This window comes from Pteropus medius, unplaced genomic scaffold (assembly GCF_902729225.1).
Source record: "Pteropus medius unplaced genomic scaffold, Ma_sr-lr_union100, whole genome shotgun sequence".
In the NCBI taxonomy this organism is placed as follows: Eukaryota; Metazoa; Chordata; class Mammalia; order Chiroptera; family Pteropodidae; genus Pteropus; species Pteropus medius.
Window position 1 is genome coordinate 2,972,835 of NW_024349227.1, and position 25,096 is coordinate 2,997,930.

Consider the following 25,096-nt stretch of genomic DNA (forward strand, 5'->3'; position numbering starts at 1 on the left):
TGGGAGGTAGGGAGGTGGGGGGTGGGGGTAGAGAGTTGTGGGGGGCTGCGGGGGAGCTGCAGGCAGCCTTTCAAATCTGAGCCCCTCATTAAGAGAATCATAAGGCATGCTGATGGAATAGAGGTGGCAGGTGGTAGGGACAAAAGTCTGGCCAGCTGACCTTGTTGCTGCCCCTTTCATGGGCAGGGAGGGGTGTGGTGGAAAATTTCAGGAACCCTTCTGATTTTTGGACCACAGGGATATATTCCCTGCTGAGGGCTTATAGCCACATAACCCTGTGACGGGAACTGGCTCTCTCCCTTTCTCAGACACACACAGCCTACAGGGTACATGCCAAGGCTTCCTACCTTATTGCTCATGCTGCTTCCCCTCCCACTCATGTCCTTTCCCCGCTCTTTCCCCGCTTCTCCCACCTGGCAAAGTCTGATTCATCCCTAAGGCCCTGCTCCAACGATGGGAGCCTTTCTAGTTCCTCTCCGGGAGAGGTCAAGGCCCTCTCCACACGCTCTCTCTACACAGCGTTATTACAAACTCTAAGACATGCAAGTATTAACTCACGAATTTCTCCCTTTACTAAGCTGTGAATTCCTCAAGCGCATGGTGTGTATATTACCTATCCTTGAATTCTTAGCTGGGAACCTTGCACATAGTTGATGTCTATTGAAAACTTGCTGAATTGAACTGAAGCAGGTCTTCAGGAGGCAGGGTGGGAGAGATGGGGACAGCATGTGGCAGTTTTTACCTTAAGATAGTGTAGGCTGGGAGGATCACAAGTCCACTTCTATAACCTTCCATCTGAAGGAAGTTTCCAGGGCACCCGTTCTCACCCTTCTGTGGACATCTGCACAGCCCGTAGACACTTCCAAGTGAGGTAGCCCTTTGTTCTCGCCCTTGATGCAACTCTGCCACTGCTTTGTGCTCTTACACTGCATCTCCTCAACTAGCCTGTAAGCTTCGCTTGGTCAGGAATGGTGTCTGCTTTGTGTCTTTTTGTATCAGGTTCAGTACTGAGCATTTCGTATCCATGGCTGAAAGACCTGGGGGCTTTGGGCTTCAAACATAGCTGTCAGATTTCTGGTCTGACTTTAGGAATAATTTTTCACAGGAGTTGTGATTTTGGGGAAGTTCACAGAGATAAGTCGTTGGAATAATTTTCTTAGAATTTCTTAAGAATAGGACCCTTTTCCACCCATCTTCTGAGAGCAAGTGAGAGGCGGCAGCAGGAGGAGAGGGGTGGCAAGATGGCTTTAAGGTATTATTCTTGACCTGTTCATGGTGTCAGGTTCAAGCAGGACGTTTTTCTTATTACTTTATTTCCTTTGCTGTGAAGCATGTTGGAATGTGAAAGTTGTTTCACAAAGTTAACGTGGTCTTCCAGAAGAACAGGTATATGAACAGAGTACATATACACATCTACTCACACACACTTGCATATGTAGATGCCAAAAGCACTGAGAGATGAACTTGTGCATGGAGGAGGGGGCTTCCTGAAACCCAAGGGAAGTCAGCACATGGTGTGTGTGGGGTGGGGTGGGGGCAGTGCTGTAAAGCCTGTTTAACCGAATCCTCGCAGACATTCTAGATGGGATGGTGGTGATTGTGTTGCTACTGAAACAAACTAGTTTGGGTTTGCAGTCGCAGAGGAATGACCCCTTCCCCCGGCGGCCACAGGCGCTGCTCCCCAAGGGCATCATCAGAGGGGCTGAGGTTGAAAGGTGTGAGTAAGGTGCAGAAGAGGGCTTATCCAGGCCAGAGCACCAGGTTGCTTACAGCCAGTTACTATATTGACTTTAAGCAGAAGCCTTAGAGAAACCAGCTGCAGCTAGGAAGAATGAGGCAGTTTATGGGAGCATGGGGAAGGAGGCTAGGATAAAATGGGCCCCATTTATGGGCCCCATAAATTAGCAAAAGAGAAGGGTGAGAAAGAGAACAATGGGAACTTCTTGAAGTTAGAAACCTAGCTTAGTACAATTTCTTAAAAATCTCTGCAACTTTCCTAACCTACCTTGAGGGTGGGCACCATGTCCTACTCATGTTTAGAACACCCCCTCGCCCCCACCAACATATACACGCAGGGGGCTGTGGAGGGGCAGCATCCCTTAGGGGCAGGTCAAGGGAGGAAGAAAGCCAGTCAGCCCTTGGGGCCCAGGCTCCCTTGGAGGCCTGCCAAGCTGCACCGAGGCCGGGCAGGGAGGGTGGGAACACTGGGGGCAGGACAGTCCACACAGGGAATAAATTACTGCAAGGGAAGGGGTTAATACTTAGGACTTGTCCTGCATTAGAGCAATGTCTAAAGGGTGGAGCCGTAGACTGGAACGTGAGTGTGGGAGGGGCCTCGGAGGGGTTAACAGATGTGGGAACTGAAAGCAGAAGGGATAGTAAGGTCAGACAGCAAACTGGATCAGACAGCATCCTCACCTGGGTTCCCAAAGGTTCCCACCGGTGCTCACCTTTGATGGGAATCAGCCCCCAACCCAGGGCCTCTGTACCTCTGTGCCCTGTAGACCCCATAGGAGAGAGAACTGCTCTCACAGCCCCTGGCTCTTTGAGTCGAAACTCCTTGGCCTTGGAAAATCACCCCTGAGGGAGGCGAAGAGGAACACTGGCGCCCGCTGTGACCGGCACCGGCCACCAGGTGTCGCTGATGTGTCTGTCTGAGAGGGGAGGCCAATTTACACACGTGGAAAAGGTTTCTGGGAGATTCCCAGGTGCCCCGCCCCTTCTTGCCGGTTTTGCAGCAACTGCTCTGGGGGTGGAAAGGATTGGGCCATCCACACTGATAGAGAACAGATGGCGGGGCAGGGCTGGTGGCTCTGCACCCTCCACTGTGGACACTGCTCCTCTGGCATCAGGCTTCTTGTCCAGAGTGGCTAAGGCGGGGCTACTCGCACGGGCCCACCCCTCTCCCACTGGCTGATTTCTAGTTCCTGAGCCATTCTTTTCCCGTTCTGTTCCTCCCTGCTCTTTCTCTCGGACTAGAGACGCCCAGTCAGGAGGGTACGTGATGTGTTCGCCCTGGAGGAGGAGGGCCCCGGCTCCTCCCTGTGAAGAGATGGCCAGTGCGAGCCCTTGAGGGAGCCCTGACCGTCCCTTGGCCATGCCCTTGCACTTCCTTTTTGGAGAACACAGGCCGGCAAAGAGCCAGCATCATGTCTGGTGTCAGCAAAGGAGTGGAGCAGCAGTTTGGGAGGATGGATCCTTGGCCAAGAGGGCCTGGGTTTCTTGGCCTTTCGGAGTGAGAGATGCTTTTGAAGGCGGAGTCCCCTGCAGGACTTTTCGAGCCTCACCTCTAGGTTGCCCCTGACCATTTTCTTGCTTTGCCAGGACGGAGATCCAGATGTCAGTCCAGGCCCAGACTTACCCAGGAGTGGCGGGGGCGCGGAGAAGGGACTATGAAGTTTTTAGACAGACATCTGTGCTTCTGGGGCCAGAAGTCTGGGTGTGCAGTAGGTGTCTTTAAGCTGGGTGGACCCAACCAAGGCCTGAGAAGTCTTGCTCTAGAGGCCATAGGTGCAGCAGAGTGTGTGGCTTGGCCTGCCCCAGGAAGGTGGGATAAGAAAGGCAAAGCTGGGAGTAAGAGGAAGATAGAGAAAGTGAATGGCGAGCAAGGTCCCTGGACCACCAGCATTCAAGTGCTGTCAGAGGAGGCCCAGAGCAGAGCAAGACCTAGATGACCACAGACTGCAGCAAGCGGAAGCACATCATGAGGTCCAGCGGGATCGGTGGCTTCAGGTGGTTCCCATCCAGCCGCAGGTAGCGGAGGTGTGGCACATTCTCCAGATCCGAGGAGAAGTCATGGAAGGAGACGAGGTTGTTGGGGCAAATCTGGGTCCCGTTGATTTCTATGGAGAAAGAAGAGGAGAGGTAAGTAGGAGAGGACAGTGGGGTCAGGACAGAGGGGGCTGCAGGCACTGACAAGGAAGGAGACAACTGAGAGTAAGGACTCTCGAGCGCTCCGGTGTAGAATTGGCTGACTTTGGGAGTCGGTGACCATGGTCAAGTTGACCGTAAACTCCAGGCCCAGTTTACTCATTTGAAAATTAAGTTGGAATTGATCCATAATTGTTATTGGAAATTCACTCTGAAGAGTTGTGGAGGGAGTAAGCTTTGAGCTGGACCTTTAATGTTAGGTAGGACTATTGCAGGGAGTTACCTGGGGGATGGGATTCTGATAGAGGGACCTATCTGAATGGAGTTGTGGAGGCCAAAAAGGTCACAGCAGAATCTGGGAGCAGTAAACAGCACAATGTGATGGACCAGGGACAGTGAGCTGGAAAGGCGAGTTGTGGCCACAAATTATGGTTGACTTTCTAATATTTCACTAAAGATTGAGGCTTTGATCTCCAGTCTGAGGAATGGCATTGAGCAGGATGGTAGCATCCCAGGGTGTGAAATCTGGAAGGGGCCTATGATGAGGTTTATACTGCAGAAAGACGAATCTAGCCACAGTGTGGAGAAATGGTGGGGTGAGGCGAGATCTGAAGCCAGCAGGTAGATGTGAGCATTTCCTGACCTGGATGGGAGGCACGTGGATGGACAGAAGGTGGTCACGTTAACTGAAATAGGAAGAGGAAAGGCAGTCTGGGGAGGGCACAGAGCCCTTGGGGCTTGCTGAGCCTATTGATTCTGATGTGATTACTGATTCTAGGGAAAGAAAGCTGGAAAGGTAAGTTGTGGCCAAATTTTGGTAAGCTTTCCAACGGAACATGAGATTTCATTTTCTCTTTCACCTCTTGTTAGATGACATCGGATGTGTCATCTTCTAAATGAATTTTTATTTCCCCTAAGCCTTGCCTCATTTATCATGTGTAGAGTCGTTGATCTTCTCTCTTCATCACCGGAACAGGAGAAAGAGTCCTGACATAGATGGATTTTCTCCTTAGAGCTTTTGTGACTTTAGACTGTCACCTGACCACCCTGATGTTCAGTTCCCAGGTTTGTGGCATGATGAGAGTGGGTGTGATTTTTCTGACTTCATCCTCAGGAGGCTGGCTGTCCCCCAACTGCCTGTTTTCCACAACCCGGTAGAGACCTGTCACCATGTAATAGGTACCCTCAGTTTACTCCCTGCAGGGTAAAATTAGACAGTTTTCCCTTTTCCTGAATTTGTCTCTTGCCAGATTTTAAAAGGCCCTCTCCCACTTTGTGTAATTATTCCAGATGAGTGAGCAAGCCTGTTCGCCCCGCCATTTGTTTCAAGACTGTAGAAACTCAACAATCTTCCTCTCATCCTTTGGCTTGGAAACTAAGGATTCCCGATATTGTTTTAGGGGCACCCCTCTTTCCCTGTGCTCTCCTTCATCCCTGAAGCTATTGCGTTCCCTGTGCGGTATATCCTGATTTTGTTCAAGGACCTAATAATCTCTCTTTTGTTTTTAAACCTTTCTGCAGATGCTCTGCTCAGAGCTGACATTTTTGATGGAAACAAAATTGCGACTTCCAGCTTCTTCTTCTAGGCTGCAACTGATAACTCAAGCCCAGGACCCTGTAAATGTAGCGGAGGCCAATTCTGCCCCAAGTGACTAAATACTCCAGCTTTCCAGACAGATTCAGAAAGCACCTGTATATGGACATGTTTTTCTGGCTGCTGCATTTTCACCGGTTGCAGACCCTGAATATACAGCTGCCATTCTGCGTATACATTTTACAGATACTTTAAACATAGGCTCAGACTGGGGAAGATGCTGCCTCTCACAGCTGCCAGCTTCTGCCGTGGACAGGCCCAGGACATTTCAGAGTGGGCGTTTAAATACCACTGTTCTTCTTTTAGAAGAATGTCCAGGACTATATTCCACGTCTAGCCTAGCTATAGATCTGGAGGGCTAAGAAACTGGGGTGGATAAGAAGGGACGGAGTAAGAGAAGCTTGTACCCTCCAAGCATGGTATTCGGGGTACGGTATCCATGTTAAATGACTGCATCCTCCTATCAACTTTGTGACAGAAGTATTATTACCATTCTCACTTTACAGATGAGGGAAATTCCCGAAGAGGTCAAACATCTGTTCAAGGTCATACAGATAGCGAGTGGCAAGGCCGAGATTTGAAGCCCTGTGCCAAATGGGGTGCTTTTTGTGCCATCCCACCCTGAGCCTCCTGAGAAAGGGCTGAGGTGGCGTGTCCCCAGCCCCGCTCCCTGCGGCCCAGCACGGCCCATCCCACTCACTCTCGATGCTGTTGTTGTTGAGGTATAGGTGCTCCAGCTTGTTGCTGATGGCAGGTACGTTGCTGATCTTGTTGTGCGCCAAGTGGAGCACGAGCAAGTTGGAGATGTTAAAGGAGTTCTTGGGGAGCCCCCTGTCGGACAGCCTGTTGTAGTTGAGGTGAATGAAGGCAAGGTTGGGGAAGGCCTTGAAGTACCCATTAGGGATTGTCTCGATCTCGTTGCTGTCCAGGTAGAGCTGGTGAATGGCCGTGGGAACCTTGGGTGGCATCTTTTTTAGGGTGTTGTGGGCCAGGTTGAGCTGCATGAGGCTCTTGAGGCCCTGAAAGGTGTCAGGCTTGAGGACGATGTCACTTAGCCTGTTGTGCTGGAGGTCCAGGAGCAGCAGGTTCTCCAGCTTGCTGAAGGCGCCGGGTGGGATCCTGGAGATACGGTTCTGGCTCAGCCTCAACTGTTCCAGGTTCCGGGGCAGGGCCGAGGGCACCTCTGCCAGCTCGTTCTTCTCCATGTAGAGGAACGCCAGGCTGGGGAGTTTCTCCAGCACCTTCTGGTCTATCTTGCGAATTCGGTTGTTGTCCAGGTTGACCCACCTCAGGTCTGTGGCATTCTTGAAGGACTCCACTGGGAGCTCAGTTATGAAGTTGTTCTGGAGATAGAGATAATGGATGCGAGATGGGATGACAGGGACCTTTCTAAGGTTGCGGCTATCACAGTAGAGGGCAGATGGGAAATCATGGGGGCAGTAGCATTCCCGAGGACAGTCAGGAAAGATAGATGGAGGGCCTGGTGGGAGGGGAGGAGGCAGGTCTGTAGGCTCTGATGGCTCATGGGGCTGAAAAAAGCTGGGTGTGGGCCTGGGTCTGGGCCTGGGCCTGGGCCTGGGCCTGCTAGGTCTTGGTCGTCTTGTTGGCTGGCCTTGGGCCACTGAGGCCAAGATGAGAAGTGGGAGGAGCCAGCAGAGGGATGACTTCATGATCCAGGTGATGTACCTGCAGGGAGGAGACACGGGAGGTCATTAGCCTGCTGGACCTCACGAATTAGAGGCTATGTCTTTGCAGCTAAAGTTGGCCAGGATGGGCTCCAGGAAGGCTGTGGGTGGGGCCTGTGAAAGCATTTTCTGTTTGCCTGTATCCAGTAGGTGAGAAAGTAACAAGGGCTTGAGAGTCTGGGTCCCCTGCCCAGAGGCCTAGCCGCTCAAAGTGTTCAGCCTCCTCTGAAGAGGCGAGCCATACTGGCAGAAAGCACGCTGGGCTGTGAATCAGGAGTGCTGGGGCTTGCTGGAGAAGACCATCAACCTCTCTGGCCCTCAGTCTTCCCATCTGCAGCATGAGAAAATATTCTCTGTTCTTATAAGAGGGATGGTAGGACATATGAACCATAGAGTTCTGGGGTGTTACATCTGGAAGGGTCCTTAGAAATTTCACAGCTCAATGGTTTTCAAACTTTGCCCCTATTTCTGAGAGGAGACTGAGAGGATGGCCTCGGGGTACCCCCAACTCATGCCTGTGCCAACTTGAGCAACTCTGTGTGGTTTTTTTTTAAGTCTGTTGTCTATATTGAGGTTTAACCAGAGCAGTCACTTGAAGAAGAAGAAAAAAAATCACTTTGCTAAAAATGGTCTGAAATCCACCAATCGAGTCCAGATTCTACTGTTTATAAGAATCGAGTACTGCAGGGAAGAAGTGGCTTGCCAAGGCCAGGAAGCTATTTAGACCCAGGACTAAAGCCCAGGTCTCCCGCCTTCCAGAAAAGCCGTGGAGATCTTGGAAAGGAAAGAAAGTACGGCCGGCATCCTTGTGTCCTCCCTGCACACCCCTCGCCCCTCTGCTCAGCTCAGAGAACGCTGGTCTTTGCCAGCAGGAGACATACCAAGAATTCTCCCCAGATGTGGAGGCTTCTGGGAAAGTAAACAGGAAAGGATCGAAAGCTGTGGCGAAACCACTTTCATTTCCTGTGATTCAGTATTACTGCTCTCATCTCCACTGGAATTGGTGGTGTTGAGGCATCAAGAAGAACTTTCTGCTAGCCTATGTGACATAGCGGAATAGGGTGCTGAAGGATGTTTTGGGTTTGCCCTTCCCATGGGTTTGGCCCTCATGATATCTAGATAGGGCCACGTAGTTTGAGTTGAATTAAGCTGGGAAACAGCAATAGACCCAGGGTCACGGACACAAAGCGGCAGCTCGCATAGGCTTCCCCGCTGGCCTGGCTGGGAAGAGTCCAGGGAGGGGGTTTCATGTACCACTCCCTCTCTAGGGTCATTATCTTTTTGAGTCCATGTCAGCTTAGATTCCTCCCGGTGTGAGTGACCCAGTCCCAGCCTCTTGCTGACTTTGCTCAAAGGAAGATGAGCAAAGCCCCTCACCAGCTGCTTAGTCCTGAGCCAGATGCTCAGGAGGAGCTAAATGATATAAGAAACACAAGAGAAGGCAGAGCTCAGCCCTGGAGAGGCACTCCTCTCCTGTACCATGCACATAAGCAAACTCATGTTCACAGGTCTCTGTGAGCGTGTGTGAACCCTTACACGGTCCACCGAATATGGGAAGGAAAGAGGGAGGGAAGGCAAACAGACAGACAGACAGATGGGAAAGAGGGAAGATATTGCCTGCAGCCTCTGTTGCCTCTCCACCTCTCTCTAAGGTGGCCTGTTCCCAGGCTAGCCTCTCCAAGGGGGTCCAGGAGGGCCATTTTTCCTGGACCTCTTATCACAAAGGACCTTGCAGTTGGGTTCTTGGCTTTATCTCCAGTTGAGGCTGTAACAGCCTCAGGGGTACACTGAAGGGACAGAAAAGAGAAGGCATTCATTATAAACCTACACTTGGAGTCTTGTGGCCAGAACTCACACCACTTTTAATTGGTGAACTATAAATTAATATTTTATAAGTCTTGAATAGAACACCATCATTTTGCATATAAATTTTAAGGGAGTAGTTAAAGCATTAGTATGTGAAAAACATTTTTAAAAGCCCCAATTTTTGTAACCCTGATTTTTTTTATTTTGACATTTCTTCATTTTCTTATCACTCAGAAGTCTGAAAATAAGCAAGCAATCTCTCATGCTGTGAGAAGCCCTGCCCCAAGGAGGCTCCCCAGCACTGGCTGGGACTCCCTATTTCCTGGAATTGCCTTTGTCACCAAAAGCATCTACCAGGTACTAGGCCCCAAGTTAAGTGGCTAAAGCTTGTCCAGAGCTTCCAGCAGGAGCTCACTCTGTGAGGCACATTGACTTAGGAGACTGGCCTGGGTAGCCCTGGTGCCCATGATGATGAGTGACAGGCTCACAGTTCAGTGACAGGATCACAGCTCTAGCAGGCAGGCCAACCTACCGCTCCTTCCGCCCACAGTGAACATAGGCCTTCCTCATTCCCATCTCCCTCCCAGGCTCCTCAAGAATTCCTGTGATCTGCCCACCAGCCCTTCCTCTGATCCTTTTACATGCCAAACCTCTGGGGGCTGGCCGAGCAACTCCCAGAGCTGATGGGAGGTTCCTGAGTAAAAGCTCCCTGGGCTTGGTCTGTGGAGAAGTTGGATCTGCTGGCTCCTTTCTCTTAGCCCAGGGCTGAACCATTCCGTGTGTGTGCGCACACGCCCATGCTCCTTTCTCGAGGAAACAGCCTTCATTTCTAAGGCTTTTCTTATCAGGCAACGCCTCTTCCTGCTGGAGCTTGGCCGTCTGGAGGGAAAGTCCTGACAGCAAGGCTCTGGCAGTGCATGTGACAGTCTATGTCCCTGAAACCAGAGTATGTGTGACAGACTTGAGGTCCCTGAACTCCAAGGGGAGTTATACCCACCCCCAACTAAAGCCCAAAGTCATACTTTCTTACGCTCCTGCCTTCCAGAACCTTCTGTCTAATCACAAGCTCCCTTGGGGTGGGTCATAAGTGTGTGTGAATTTTAAATTTTTTATGCTTGTGCAAGCACACCTCCTCACCTCTCACCCTTCTACTCGGCCATGTTCACTGCTCAGTCACTGGACACTTGTTGACCACCGACAGTCACCGACCTCATGCAGCTCTGTTCGCTGGCATTGGCTCTCAAAATGCTGCTGCTTCATGGGAGAGTCACAACTGCTTTCTTTGCCTGACCCAAAATTCAGTCTCTCCCTTTAAGAACATTTCCTAAGAGAGTTTTAAATTTGAATTTCAGTTCCAAGTATTGGAGATCTGGGCTCGAATCCTGGCTCTGCCCCTTCACCCCTGGCTCCTCATCTGTGTAAGGATCAAATGAGATCATGCACAGGAAGGCATGTCATAGTGCATAAACTCTCTACAAATGACAGGGGTTTAGATTATTCATTGATTTGTTTATATTTGTTTTTCCAGAGCAGATTCTCTGGAAAGTCTGATTTTAAAATGAGCTAGCCCTCTTCCCAACCGAGCTCATGAATTCACTCACTTAAGGTTTGAACTCCTGGGACTGGTGTGATGTTCAGGTTCATGGTAGGCCTGGGTTGAGGTCCACATGGGTTTGTCAAGTCATTAGGAGCAAGTTTAAGGGTAATTTGCTTTGTATAGAGAGTCTGGGCTTGGGTTAAGCTGGGAATGAGGTTGGGTGTGACCCGTTAAAGGATTACTCCACACTCCTTACTGGCATTCTTCTTCCTTGTCAGATTTTCTGTCTAGTTGGTCACCCCTAAACCTCCACAGCTTAACTCAGCTAGCAACCCTGCCATGGAGAACAGGGTGCCCCTGCCCCAGAGCCACACCCAGGGACATTTGGCATGACGCTCTTGCTCTGTTCCCTTCCTTCTGTTCTAAACTCAGAGTTCTGAAGTTCATCCTGCCACCTTTATCTCTTCCGGAATCCCAGAGGGAGTTGGAAGCCAAGAGAATCAGGTGATCTCTGCCCATTTGTTAGCAGAAGAGCGAGGCAGCCCACCCAGGCAGTCTGGGACCTTCTCAAGGCCTCTATGTAGGGCTCGTGTGTCCCTGAGGTAACAAGAAGTATGATATAGGGGCACGATGAATTCAACACACCACTGATGCAGCTCCTCCTTTCCTGGGGGTTGGAATCAGTTGAAATCAGTAGAAGGCTGGCACGGTGGGGTGAGAGCTTCATGGTGCAAACTAGAGAGGGGAGGAAAGTTCTCAGCCCCTCCGCCAGTACTTAGTGACATGACCCTGCTCTCAGCCTCAGTTTCCTTATCTGTAAGAGGGGGATAAAAAATCTTCCCTATCCTGTACTCCTCACCCAGTTATTGTCAGAAGCAAGTGTAATAAGTAACTTTAAAATGCGTTGTTGATCAAGAAGTGCTAAAAATAAATATAACGCTGTGATGGAGAGACCATCTGTCTCCCCAGCATCTACCACAAGGCAAAGTGTAAACAGGGGGAAGGTTTTTCTGGCCTCAGGCCACTAGTGCAGAAGAGCAAGTTTTCCATCCCAAGGGGCTGGGGAAGGAACAAGGGTGAGATGGCTCTCTTCCTCACCTCGCCATCTCCTTCTTCCTCCCTCCATCCCCTAGCATTTCCACCCCTTGGAGAAAAGCCTAGAAGAATCCGTTCTAGGTGCTTATAGATCTGAGTCTTAACCCCGTATCTCTTCAGCTGCTTCACTGGGTGCTCTTGGGCAAATCTCTTACCCCAATTAAGCTTCAGCTCCCTCATCTGTAAAATGGACACACTAACACCTTCTTATGATGTTGATTTGAGGGTTAAATGAGTAAACGTGTGTAAAGTGAGGGCTCAGTGAATATTAAGCTATTTTTGGCATTATTTCAAAGTAATAAGGTCTCTTTCCCTTCAGCTTGGCCAGAAGGCAGCCCAACCCTCCATCCAAAGCAGAGAGCCTTGCAGGTGGGTACTGGCTCATGGATTTCCCGCAACTCATTCACACAGAGCACCTTTCTTCTCTTTGGGGCCTGTGAGACCACACTAGGGTCACAGAGTCAAGTAATCAGAGATACAGTAGAAGCCCCAAGCCACCTGGGACTGCTCTCTCTGTCCTCCAATTCACTACCGCCCCCAAGCCCCCACACACACACCTTTCTGCAGCAGGTGAGGGGATGTGGTGAGAGAAGGCACAGAGCTGGCTGTGGAGTCCCATTGTGATTCATGACTTCCCCTCCCAACCTTTCATACCTGGCTCTTTTGCTCCTTCCAGCCTTGAAACGCTTCCCTCACATGCCCAATAAATGGGGCTGTCCACTGCACAGGGCTTATTGCTCAGCCCATCTTCTGTGTGAGGCCATCAGAACAGACAGCTGTTGGGCAGGAGGAGAGGGGATCTGGAAGGGATGGGGAGAGGCCCAGCTCAGTGCCTCAGGGGGCTCAGGGCAGGCAGATTAGCAGGGGAGAGGAAACATTAGCTTTGGGGGGCTATCTTGGGGAACCTTTCTTTCTAGGATGTTCCCCCATGATATGGCTGCCATATCGTGGTTTGCAAGGAGGACAGAGGGGGATTTCTCACAGAAGATCTTCCCTGCTCCCTCAGTGCACACTCCATCCCCACAAAAGAGGGTGGCCAATTTGGGGTACTCTGGAGCTCCTCCAACACACAGTCCTCGTCCAGGAGACCAAACAGTCCTTCTGCCCAGCTAACACTGCTCTTTAATCCCAGCACAGATCTCCCGCCATACCCTGATTCTGGTTCTCGAGCCCTGGCTGACCATCAGGATCCATTCAAATGTTAAAACAGTGACGGATTCCTGAGTCTCCATCCGGTAGGTCTGGAGCGAGGGGTTCAGACATCTATATTTTTAGTAAATCCCCCCACTCTCCTCTCCCCTGCTCCCAGGTGATCGTGAAGATCAGCTGTATTTGGGGACCCTGCTCTAGCCCACCCTTGCCTGCCTTGGGACAGCACTCTGTTGTTGAGATGGAGTGGGGTCACTCTGATTGGAAACAAGCCCCATTTAGTTGCGCACTCCAGTTTTCCCCTCCCTGACAGATTAAGCAACTCCTATCTTTTTCTCTGCCACAAGAACCCGTTGCTAAAGGCTTTAAAGAGAAATCTTTACCAGCTGCCTGCAGAAAAATAAATAAACACCCCCAAAGCTGGGGATTAGGATTTCCAAAGCTTGGAAGCTGGGTTCTTTCTTCTCTTTCTTTCCAAAAGCCAGTGGTTTGGACCAGTGAGGCAGAGAAGTTCAGCGTTACTGGGAAGATACGGTGCAGGTCAGAAAGCCACTTTTTCTCCCTCCCGCCCAATTAATTTCTAAAGATCGAAGAAATCCTTCCAGCTCCTGCTCTTGTTCATCTCCTCCCCGCTCCACCTAGACTCAGCACACGATTTCCTTTGGACCTGCCATCTCAGTGGAAAGTGTACTTTCTCTTTGCTCTTACTGCTGGGGAGGCACGTGAGAGGGCGAGAGACAAGATGTGGGGGGTGTGTGTGTGTGTGTGTGTGTGTGTGTGTGTGTGTGTGTGTGTTTAGCTCTGCATGTCAGATGCAGTCAGAGAGTGCAGGTGAATGGGCAGGAGGCTTCATGTGTGTATATGTAATGTGTGTATGTGTGTGTGTATGTGTGAGCATGTGTGTGTGTGAAGTACAGCCTCTGTGCTATGTGTATGCAGTGCAGCCTCTGTGTTACGTGTGTGCGCATGTGCCTGTAACAGCGAGTAACAGTATATGAAAGGTGAAGAGAAATAGGTTCTTGAGTCCAGTTTCTATGGAATCACCTGATCTGTAGAAATACTGTGTGCAGCATAACTCTGCTACAACAAACATCTGTACCAAGAAAGTTTAACTTCTGCAGCCAGCAAATACACAGCCAGCAAATACAGAGGATGACGAAAAGAAGGAAGAGGACCAGGGGGTAGAAGCAATGAAGAAGACTAATTTGAGCTCATCTGAAAGGAGACAAAGGTGGAAGGAAGGAGGGAGGAGTCAGAGACCAGATCAAAAACCTAAGCTGGACATAGCAGGAGGACACTTGTTGGAGGAAGGAGGCTTCCTACCCATCTCCCGACTGGGCTTACCTGCACACACCTGCCTCTGTTCTCAGCTCTAGGTCAGTCTCCCTCCTCTTCCTCCCCTGCCCTTCGGTGGAGTGTGGCAGCAGAGAGCCAGCTAGAAGCTCTGATCTCCCTGGGAGCCTGCTTGTGTTTGCCTGACTTTTCTTCTACCAGATCCTATTGGGGTGGGGAGGTTAGGTTAGGGGGAGGGACAGGCAGATTGTAGAGAGGGAGGGGAGGAGGGGGGAGGAGAAAAAGAGGGAGGGAGCTTGGGAAAGGAGGAATGACAACAATAAAGTCTTTATTTGGCAGCCAAAACTCCCAAAGACTTCATCCACACACCATGCCCACTAATGAACTCGTTTTTAATAACATTTCCTTCTGCTGCCCTTGCTCTTAGGGAGAGATCGCTTGACCCATGTTTAGGAAACAAGCCAAATTAACAGAGGAAAAGGCGTGAAAAGCAAACTGTGTGTGGCCGGAGCAGCATGGCTGGTTCCACCAGCCTGTTTTGCTCCTCTCCCTAATAACGCCTTGCTTCCCGTTGCTCCCCTAATGTTAAATTCCCAAACCAGTGAGGGATGTGGGGCATTTCCTCTGAGCTGTGACAATCCTTCCCTACGTCAACTTCTCTAGGAGGTTGCTAAGGGAGTGGAGTCTTGCTGTGCAGTGAGCTGGCATGGGAGATAGCCTTGGTTCGGCTGCCAGGAGGATGCTCTGGGGATCAGAGAGGGAAAAGTCTGGCCTGAGGTCACATAGCAAATTAAGACAGAATTAAAATTTGATATAAGACCTAAAGTCAATGTCCCTAGCCTATGTGGACAATGTCAGTGTCTTCTTTCAGCTTCTCCACACTCAGGATGTGGGGGCTATATGGTTATCACACAAGGACATGGGACAATCTAAGTGTCCCCTGTCCATGCCATCCCAGAAGACCCATTTAAGTCAGACTGTTACCTCAAACAATTGTCCTCGATTAAAAAAGGGCAACACAGTTGCAGTTAAGTAGCAATCCATTGAAAATTCCCACCACCCCAATTGACTGCTTAGAAAACCCAATGATTCTTACTTTTTCTGTCATCAGGTCCATGAAGAAAGTGCTGCAGAGCCCTGTGACAGGGAACTCCTACCACCTCTCCCAACCTGGGGCAGAGGAAAGAACGTTAAGATCAGGGTTAGCAGTCCTGGACTCTGCCACTTACAAGCTACATGGTCTTGGGCAAGTTACTTAATCATGTGGAACCTCAGTTTCCTCATCTATGAAATGGGGATAATACCTGCCTGACAGGGTTGGAAGATGAAATGATATCATAAGTGTGAAAGCACTTTATAAACTGGGAAGATATTAGGGTTAGAAGAGTGGGTATGGTGAATGGTAGTCAGCCTAAGAAATGGAGAAAGAAAAATATAACCTGCAGTTTCTTTCCCCACCAGGCTTCCACTTAAAAGCATGAGCCTTCCCCTCTGCTGGTGAGGTCTTGCTAGAAGTCAGTGCAGCCCTCTCTAGAGTCGCATGAGCTCTAGGGGGCCAGGCGCTCATGCATTTTATTTTTCGTCCCCATGGGATATATTCCCTTCTGCAGACTGAGGACACCAACTGTAGATTTGCTTATTTCCCTTGGTGGAGTTGGTGGTAAGAAAGGTGAGCAAGATACAGTGAGCTGCAGGGAGGATGGGCAGGGACTGGGGTAGGAGAAGTTAGACAGGTGCAGGGGGTGTGACTTGCATCCATTTTTATGGGGTCCACTCAAATACCCAGAGTCCAGGCTCTTCGGCATCTATGATAACAGACTCCATACCTTCCCAAGTCAGTCTTCTTTCCATCCTCCCTTGTCTCCTCCTGTCCCAGGCCATGCAGAGAGAATTGCAATGAAAGACAGAGAGAGGGCCCCGGGCCATTCCGGAATGTCTAGAGTGTGCTAATTGGAGGTCTGTGGATATAATAAGCTTGAAGACCCAATGTTTTTTGATAGCACGTTAATTAAAAATACCTTTTTATTATGGAAAATTTAAAACATATGTACATTTACTTGGAATTGTGTTAATAACCCCATGCACCCAAGCTCAGGTTCAACAATCACCAACTCACGACTCATCTCATTTCATCTGTTCCCCACACTCCCACAACGCATTTGAAGCATCGATGCTTTTAAAAATTGTATTTGAAGCTTTTTAGGCAGGAAAAGCACTTCCCAGTGCAACACAGTCACCATCTCTCTATGCGATCTTGTCAACAGAGTGGAGGGCCTAGACCGCCTCACTCAGTTATTGACCTGCCTGTCTCTGAAGACTTTTGAGGTCACATCCACTGGTCTAAGGGCAACAACTGGGAAATGGCATGAGTTGGGACAAATCGGGTCACCATAAGGGAGAAGGTGCCAGGTTATCCCAACCAACCTGCCTTTCTCATCACCTTGACAGAGGACAAAACACCTTTAAGAGTGGGAGATAGGAGATGGCTGGGTTCTTGAGACCTGGCTTTGCCTCTTACATGTTGTGTGACCTTAGAGATGTGCCTCTCCCTCTCTGGCCTCAGTTCATCATTTGAAAATATGAGATTGTACTGAGACCTCTGAGTTCTACTGGAACAATAGTGTGAAGAGAGCCTGGGATTTAGGGTTGGGACACTTGGGTTAAAACTTCCACTCCGCTACTCTCTAGATGCCTAGTGAGCAGGTCTCGAACACACCTGCATCTAAGGCAGGAGATGGAGCAGAGTGATTACCTTAGATGCAGGTGTGTTGTCTGGGAGAGCACTTCGTGATTCACTGGCTTCATACGGCCGGACACTGCAATACTTCCAGAAAGAGCTTCCCCTCCTCAAGTCTTGAGTCTCGGGACACCAATCCGTGTAGCTTTGCTTCCTGGTGTCAAGGACAACATGAGGTAAATGCTGGGGAAAGTGGTGGAACGTCATGAGGTCCAGGCTGCTGCTGTAGCCTACTCCAGTGGAGAAGGGCAGAATGTGGGGACAGAAAACGGCAGGGACGGGGAGGTAAGGATGGGAAGGCAGGTGGCTCTGCAATGCAGTAGATCGCAGTTCTATTTCCGGAGAGCTTGGACCTGCTCCCGCTTCTCACCCAGGTTGCAATCCCCCCTCAGGGGCTCACTGCTTTATTGACCCTCACGGTAACTGCTGCTGGTTACAAGCGAGTGCTTAAAGCAAGAGAAGAAAGGGCACAATTGTGTATAATCTTTTCCATAGAAATATAGAAAGGTTTATAGAAACACAGGCTCCCCACCTCTCCATCGCCCTGTCCCCAAAACTCTGCCGGGAAAGAGCAGTGTGGCCCTGAGAAGTTTGGGCTCGGACTGCCCTGTGGTCATCAGGCCTGTGGGGCTGGCCCTGGGACAGACCCTCGCCCCTCATCAATTGAGGCTCACAGCCTCTGGTGGCTGGGCGTCGTCTGGGCAAATAAGTGACAGGAAGAAGCTGTGGGAGTCCTGTGGTCACTATCTTGCTGCCTAACCTGGGGGGTCTGGGTTGCCTGGGGTGAGTGGGCTCCTGGTGGGTAGGGGCATCATCCTGTCATCATGGGATAACCCACAGCACCCACCAGGGGCTTGGCATGCCCTGGGTGCTCAGTAGGAGTCTGTTCCATCACATTCAAGAGGGTTGAACAAGGAGACTCTCTGTCGCTCTTTTTTAAAAAATGCTATTGTTTAAAAAATATAAATAGGTAATACATTCTCTTGACTCAAAATCCAAAAGGTACAAAAGGTTGCACCAGGGAAAAGTCTTCTACACTGTCTGTGTCCCCACTGTCCAGTTTCCTCCAGGAGACAATCAGCAACTTGTGTCTGCCAGATTTATTTAACGCCCTTACGAGCAATGAGTACCAGCAACTGAGCACTTTTATTTTTACTTGGTAGCATATCTTGATGGCTGTCCATATCGGTACATGAGGCTCTCTCTCTCTGCCCAGTGTTTATTTGACCAGTCCCTCTTGTGGATGTTTGGGCTTGTCCCCCTCCCCCACCCTGGGCTTAGAGTTTACAGACTTGGGTCCGGTTCTGTTCTGCCTCCTCTCCATGCTGACCAGGTGGTCTTGGCTGCTCATTTGCCCTCTCTGAGCCTCAGCTTTCTCACCTGTGTCAGTTGCAGTTCATCGAATTATTCTATGATTTAAGTGAATTTCTGAATCCGAGTGCTCGTGTTACTGGCATGATGGAAAACTCCATCTCAGTCCTTCTTGGTGGCCCCTCCCCTCTCCCCGGGGTTATCCAGCAGCTGTGGCAGATTTACGTGGTGCTAGGGCCTGAGTCAGGGGACGTGCCTGTGGGAAGGTGCACGTGGTTCCCGGTTAGTGTCCCACCCAGGTTGCTCGGGACACGCCCGCTGTCCTGTGAGGCCCCTCTGTCTGAACAGCACTCAGACACTTTCGAAGGCTGTGTGCAGAGGACAGAAACCTGAGAGCTGCCATTTCCTCTCTGGAGACGTGCTGGCAGCCTGGCAGTCTGCCAGGAGCTCAGGAGCTACAGAACCCCACAATTCTCCCGTCCTGGCCTCAACCAGGGGCCATTTCTTCTGTGGGGAAGGAAGCTTCCTTGTCTCCCTTACTTCTAGCCGAAACACTATACTCATGCCCAGAAATCTCCAAGGGCTCAGGCTTATGGAAAACGAAGCCCTAGAATTTGTAGGCTTCTTCCATTTCCTGCCTGCCTTGCCTGTGGCAGGGAGCACTGGAGGAAGGGAGGGGCAAAGACAGGGAAGGAAAAAACAAAGCCTGTCTGTCAGCCATGAAGCGAGTGCAGGGGGATTGGAGGACGCCGAAATACCTTCTGCTCGTTTGTCCACAATCCTGTCTGGGGGTTGCCAACCTGCTGGCCATCTGAGCACTCCTGCTACACCATCTGTCAGTGTGACCCAAGGACACTAACCTGAGTCTGCTGGGTCAGCAGCATTGCTGCTGGAGTTCCTCAGGTACCTGAGAAGCCAGCTGAGGCCAGTGGGTGGCATCTGCCTTCTAAGGCAAGGCCCTCTTGTATTCTGGTGAGGCTTCGTGCCCTTTAGTTATGTCATCTTGGAATGACACTTAATTTTATGTTGTAAAAATCACCTTTCACAAGTCACAGCACCTGGATCTAATATCCAGGTTGCAGATATAGTTTTGATAAGTCACCAGTGCCATCCTGCTCCTTGCAATAGATTACTGGGTAATGGCACTGCCTCGCACAGGCATAGTCACACTGCAGCCATATGATGATGACATGTGGCCATGTGCAGTCAGTCATGTCCCAGGTCAAAGGTCTAGGAGGGAGGAGAAGGCAGAACTTCCAGGGACCACTACCCATGACCTTGGAGGTCGTCACATCCACATGTGCACCAAGCATCATCTTTTAACTGATTAACAGTAACACTAATGGCTACAGCTTGTTGCGGCTTACTCTGTGGCGGCCATTCTTCTAAGCCATCTACACCTACAACTCTTTAGTCCTCATACACTTCCATGAAGCAGGGACTGCTCGAACACCCATTTTACAGGTGAGAGGTTGAGGCACAATTAATGTACCCAAGGTCAACCAACTAGTGATGGTGGGGATGACATTTGACCCCAGGCTGTACTGCCTCCATTGCTCGTTTGTTTATCCATGCTATTGTGAAGATTAAAATCCAAATCATTCACAGTCCTCTCTAAATTCATGTAGCTTGGTGTCATTAGATATTTTTTATTCATGCAATTTTAACTATTATCACATATTTATTCTTTTGATGTTAAAAAGAAAATCCTCATGCATGAAACTGTTGAGAACCACCGACCTAGGCCTCAGTTTCCCATTCCTAAAATAGAGTTACTCTCAACGCCTCCCTTTCTTACCCCATATGGACTCTCCAAGTTCTGTCAGTTCCCTAATGGCTTTTGCAGCTTCCCCGCTCTTTCCTACCACGGCACTAGACCGTTGCTGGAGTTCCTGATCGTGTCTCCCTGCTTCGCCCCTCCCTCCGCCCTCCACCTGGCTCTTGCTAAGGCATGAATCTGACCGGGTCACTTTCCATTGTCTCTTTGTCCCCACGACCACGGTTCTTAGTCCACAGTGCTTGCCAGATTCACCTGAGAGCTCTTAAGTACACCTGCAGCCCCATCCTTAGAAATGCTGATGGAAGGAGCTCTGCGTTTTTAAAGGCTGTCCCTGTGAGTGATTCAGACCCACATCCACAGCTGAGACATATAGAATGCGGCCCAAGATCCATGCTCTGCCCCATGCTTACTCTGGTCCCATTTCTCAAACTCCAAACCCCGAACATGTGACTGCCTCACAGCAACCAGGATACTCCGAGCTATCTCTACATCTTTACATCTTTGCTCTCTGCACCTTCTGTCTAGATGGCTCTTCCCCTCCCCCCAGGGGTTACATCTTCCAGATACTGTCCCGACACCATTTTCCTCTTCAGCCCCTGTGTAGTGATGACCACTCTGTCCATGTGCTTCAGCCACGCCCCAAAGGATATCCAGCCCAGGACTGGTGCCCCTTCCCTGTTCTCCTGCCTGCCTGGTCTACCAGCTCCCCCAAGGGCCGTGCCTAATCTGATTCCTCTCGGAGCCTAGGGATCAGCACAGCTCTGACACATAGTAGGTGTTCCGTATCTTACACTCTGGCCCTGGTGTAATCTGGCAGTGAGCCTCAAAGCACTAGAATAGTTTCCCCTGTTTTGGGTTTGCCCCAGTCATTGTGAAATCTTCCTGTGTGTGTCTGTGTTTTCCTGCAACCTTCCCACTTTCTAATTTATTTTCCATGACCTACCAAATGTTACTTCCCAAAACACAAACCTGATCATGCAACTCTCTTGCCTGAAACTGCAGCATGTCTCAGTTGTTTACAGAACGAAGAGCGCAGATGCCTTTGCGTGATACTCGAGGGCCTGCGGTCTGACTCCTGCTTTCCCACGATTCTCGTTCTCGTTCCCTTCCATAGTTCTCACAGGACCTGAGAACTGGATTCGTGAGATCATGTTTTCCTGGGTTTTCAAGTCTCTAGGCTTTTGCCCAGTTTGGGTCCATTTTCCCTTATTCTCCATTTTGGGACCTCCTATCTACCCTGCAAGGCCCAAAGCAAATGTTCCCTCCTGTGTGAAGCTCTCCTTGACTCTTGCGGGCAGAGCAGGCTCTCTGAGCTCCCCTTTCCATTCGATGGCCACACAGTGCACTAACTGCTGGTTTCCATGTCTGCCTCTTCCATGCGATCGCAGAGTCTCCAGGACAGAAACCCAGCTCCTGATAAAGGACCTGGCAGATAAGTGACAACAGTCAGAATAGCCAATACCTCACAGACCTTCCTGTGTGCCATGCATGAAAGTTACAGTGCATTAGCTCATTCCATCCTCATAACAACCCAGGAGCAAACACTATATTATCATTCCTATTTTACAGAGTATTATAGTCACTAAGTGTCATAACCAGGATTTGAACCCAGGGTCCATGCTGTCTATGCTATACTGATCATGCTTGCAGAATGTATGGTAATTCACAGTGAGAATGTGTGTGTGTGTGTGGAGGAGAGGAGTAGTTAATAAAAACATGATATGACTTGGTTCCCGCCCACACCAACTCCTGATGTCAGGCTCGAATGGAACCCTGGTCTCCTGAAGCCTGGTCTGTGGCTTTTACTGAAACAACAGAACTGTCATCTCTTTTCCAACAGGTGACACGGATGCTCGCCCCCTCCTCTCATTACAAGCCTCAGCCTCCCTCCTTTTCATTTCTCCTTTATTCTGCTCTGCTTGCCCAGTCTGGGAAAATAACTGGTTGGCCTGCAGCTCGTGAGTAGGGCCCCTTCTTCTTCCCATGTGCAGCCCTGGCCTTACTGAGCCATGCCAGTGGCTGTCCCCTCCCCCCACTCCCCCACTCTCTAAGCCTCCTGAATTCTCCCTTTCAAAGGAAAGGACATGGTCAGAGGCAAAGACTAAAGCCAAGAATGTTCTAAGCCTCCAGGTTTCTCTTCTCTCAGCCTGCTGGGCGTAGAATTGCTACTGTGGGATGTCGGATGTCGCAAGTGACATGTGTGTGAACTCCCATCACTGCCTGGGGCTTTTGTCCTCCTGAGGCTGGTAACGCAGGGCAGTGGGCTGAAGAAGAAAGAGTGAGAGAGCATGCCCTTTTGTGGCTCTCATAACTGTCCCGGACCCCAGGGATGGTGGCCCACCTGAGCAGATTACCAGAGCCCCTCTGCTCCCCTCTCCCCCCACATTCTGCTCACACTCACTTGCCTACAGCTTAGTGTTGGGTCTTCCACATGCAGCCTTCATCTGGCCTCGCTCTGCCCTTAGACAATCAGGTTGAATGTTCCTCCAGACAAGGCTGTGTCTCCCAAGGGCATGGCATTTTCCAAGGGCATGTGAAAAGGAATTCTCCTAGTTAATGGTGAGAAAGAGAGGCCATGCTTGGTTCAAACTTGTTCTCTACCCCAAGTCAGGGTCCAGGGAGGGTGGTGAGGTCCTATTCAAAGTACTCCATGAAGTAAGCAAGGAGATTTGCTTTCTTCTGCTCTAAGAGCTGATTCACAGTCTAAAATGGGCAATACACGCATAGGACAATCAGGCACCAAAACTCATGATTATCTGACCCCAAATATACTCGGTAAAGAATAAATACTTTTAACGGCTGTGGCTCATGAAACAGCATTGTGGAAGGATTCAGAGTATTATGAAGTGTCCTCGCCAAGAGACATTGTGTTTCCTTAGTAGTGTTTACGCTGGCCTTGGTGTCCATCAACAGAGGACATAGCCAAGGGCGCTCCTGGCTGAGGACTGTGACCTGGGAACTGATGTACGGGGCACAAATGCTGCCCCTTCGATCCAATCTCCTCTCGTCAATGAGCTTATGTGGCCACCCAGCCATGACCTAGACAGTCATCCTGGACGCTCCTTGTTGGGAGGCACTCTGGTGGTGGGGCTAGCAGCCTCCTGATGCCCATCCCCCCATGCTGCCCTGGAAGTTGCCCCCTACTAATATCGGGGCCTCAGTGCCTGCTGTCCCATCCCATAAGGCCATTCTGAGGACAGAGCAAGGCTTTTAGGCTGGAAACAGTGATTATTAGCGATGGAGAAGCCCATCTTGGCCCGCCCCAGGTGTGGGGAATTTTTAGGCCCCATTGAGCCAAGCCACAGAATGAAGGCAAGAAAGCAAAATATGTTTTGGAAGGTGGCTGGCAGCCCCGACTGTCTGCTCCCTGGGCCAGGGCGCAGTGAGAGGCTGTGCAGTCAGCAAAGCGGTGCAGAGAGTGCGAGAAGACAGCGGGACGGCGGTGGCTCCCCTTTCTCTAGAGACCCCCGGAAACGAAGGCTCCCTACCCCACCATGCCTTTGCTCCCCCAAACCATCATCTGCCTAGTACTTCAAGCTGAAATGACTTCATTAGGAAGTTCTTCCTTCAGTCTACCTGGCCTCTTGTATGCTGGAATTCAGGCTCCTTTCTTATATTTAGATCCTTATTGGAGGACGGAGAAGCCTCCTCCCACCTTAAGCAGCACTTGGATTTGAAGAGAGGTCTGGGCTCCTTGGAGACAGGTGCTGGGTAAATGTGTTGTCATTAGCGCTGTTGTATGATCAGCATTACTCATCTGTCGTCTCCTTCTGAATAGCAGTAGCTCTCTGGGCGGACAGCCACCCTCCTTCCTGTTAGTTCTGGAGAGAGGGAGAAGAGGAGAGATGCAGAGCTGGGGGGGGCGGGGGCAGGAGAGAACACTGGACAGAAGGGAATCCAGCTCCCTCCATAACCTGGTAGATGACGTTCCCGCTCCTGCTAAGGTGCAGGGTGGGAGTGACTTGGGTAATTAGCCTGTGAGGCTGTCACATTGATTAGGTCCTTTTCCTGTTTCCCACCCTCCCTCCTCTCCCTTCTTCCTGCCTTCTCGCCTCCTCCCCCTGCTCCTCCACTCCCTTCTCATCTACCCCTCCAATTTCCTCTCCTTTCCTCCCCTGCAGGCCCCTCATTGTATTCTGCCTTGCTCATGGCTTCCTCCTCTCTCCTCCAGCTTCTGGCTCCTCTTATGGCCGAGCCCAGGGAGGGGATATGCGATTCATTAGCCACATTGCCGCAGGATGAAACATGCAGGCAGCTCCTCTCGAGCAGCGCTCTCCTCCATCAGGCCTGGCAGAGCCGCAGGCGCACAGGCACATGAACCCGCACCCAGCAGGTCTGTCAGGACTGGACCCTTCGGTTCATCTCCCTGGGCGCCTCTACTCCGCCCAGTCCTGAGGACAGAGTGCCTGTCCTTCTCCTCTTTCCCAAGTCTGGGGTGGGTGAGGGCAGTTAGCCCCTCTCTCCGGGGTGCTTCACCCCCACCCTCCTGGCCCAATTTCCCAACTCTAAGCTCTTCATCAGGCCCTGAACTCCCTGCCAAGGGCGCGAGGCCCTTTCTCTTGCTTTCGCCCCACCCCTAAACCCGTCTTCCCGGTGCCCCTGCGGCCTTGTGTCAGGGCTCCTATGGCAGCTCTGTCACCTCCCTCCAGGGCCTTGTCCCTCTCTTCTCACCTCAGGCCCCTTGCCTGATACCTTCTACTCTCACAGAGATCTGAAAACTAACCGCAGGGGAATTATTTAAATTATTCCAGCTTCCTGCTTTAGACTAAAAGCTCTATGAGGACTTACAATGTAGCCCAGCACCCTGCACCGGCCTTCACATACTCACTCTGCACCTAAAGGAGCACTCACTGTCAGAAGCACAGGAAGACCACTCTGTTCTCCAGGCCATGCTACCCATGTCCCAAACCCCTGCCACCATCTTCACTTCTGTGTCTCTCTACCTACCTTCTCTTCCATTAAGGTCTGCCCTTAGAATAGTAGGAACAAGGTATTCTGGGTCCTTCTCTCCTTATAAGGCAAGGCTACCATGTCTAAGATGCACCGCTGGAGTTATCCCACCATCTCTAGCTCCTCAGTCCCTCCAGACCCATTTCCATTTAGCTCTGAATTTATTCTGATAAAAAACTCCACCCTATGTGCTTACTCTTCTTAACAATTATACAAGCTCATTAACACTGCATTTATGGACAGGAACTTTTACCCCTGACCCATAATCAGACTCTGGGCTCAGAGATGG

General features: G+C 50.5%; 2 protein-coding genes across 6 annotated transcripts in view; both read right to left on the reverse strand.

Moving 5' to 3' along the window:
• OPTC (opticin) overlaps positions 1-969 on the reverse strand; it is a 10,928-nt gene extending 9,959 nt beyond the window's left edge. For both annotated transcript variants that reach the window (XM_039881875.1, XM_039881877.1), the window contains exon 1: positions 743-969. The gene's annotated coding sequence lies outside the window, so the exon portion shown is untranslated. The remainder of the gene's footprint in view (positions 1-742) is intronic.
• A 326-nt stretch (positions 970-1,295) lies between these two features.
• PRELP (proline and arginine rich end leucine rich repeat protein) lies at positions 1,296-14,241 on the reverse strand. 4 transcript variants are annotated; one of them, XM_039881874.1, is made up of 4 exons: positions 14,091-14,241; positions 12,242-12,387; positions 6,165-7,150; positions 1,296-3,842 (listed from the first exon to the last, which is right to left on the reverse strand). In XM_039881874.1, the coding sequence occupies exons 3-4, from the start codon at positions 7,132-7,134 to the stop codon at positions 3,667-3,669; spliced, it is 1,146 nt and encodes a 381-aa protein (XP_039737808.1). In that variant the 5' UTR covers positions 7,135-7,150; positions 12,242-12,387; positions 14,091-14,241; the 3' UTR covers positions 1,296-3,666. The 4 variants fall into 4 exon arrangements, with proteins under 4 accessions (XP_039737808.1, XP_039737805.1, XP_039737806.1 ...); XM_039881871.1 differs by having other exon boundaries at positions 14,081-14,241; XM_039881872.1 differs by lacking the exon at positions 12,242-12,387.
• Between the last annotated feature and the right edge of the window lie 10,855 nt (positions 14,242-25,096).

Coding starts and splice junctions, on each gene's coding strand:
- PRELP (XM_039881872.1), bottom strand. CDS start 7,134: ATGAAGTCATCCCTCTGCTGGCTCCTCCCACTTCTCATCTTGGCCTCA. Junction 3,843..6,164: donor CAACAACAACAGCATCGAGA/GTGAGTGGGATG, acceptor CTTTCTCCATAG/AAATCAACGGGACCCAGATT.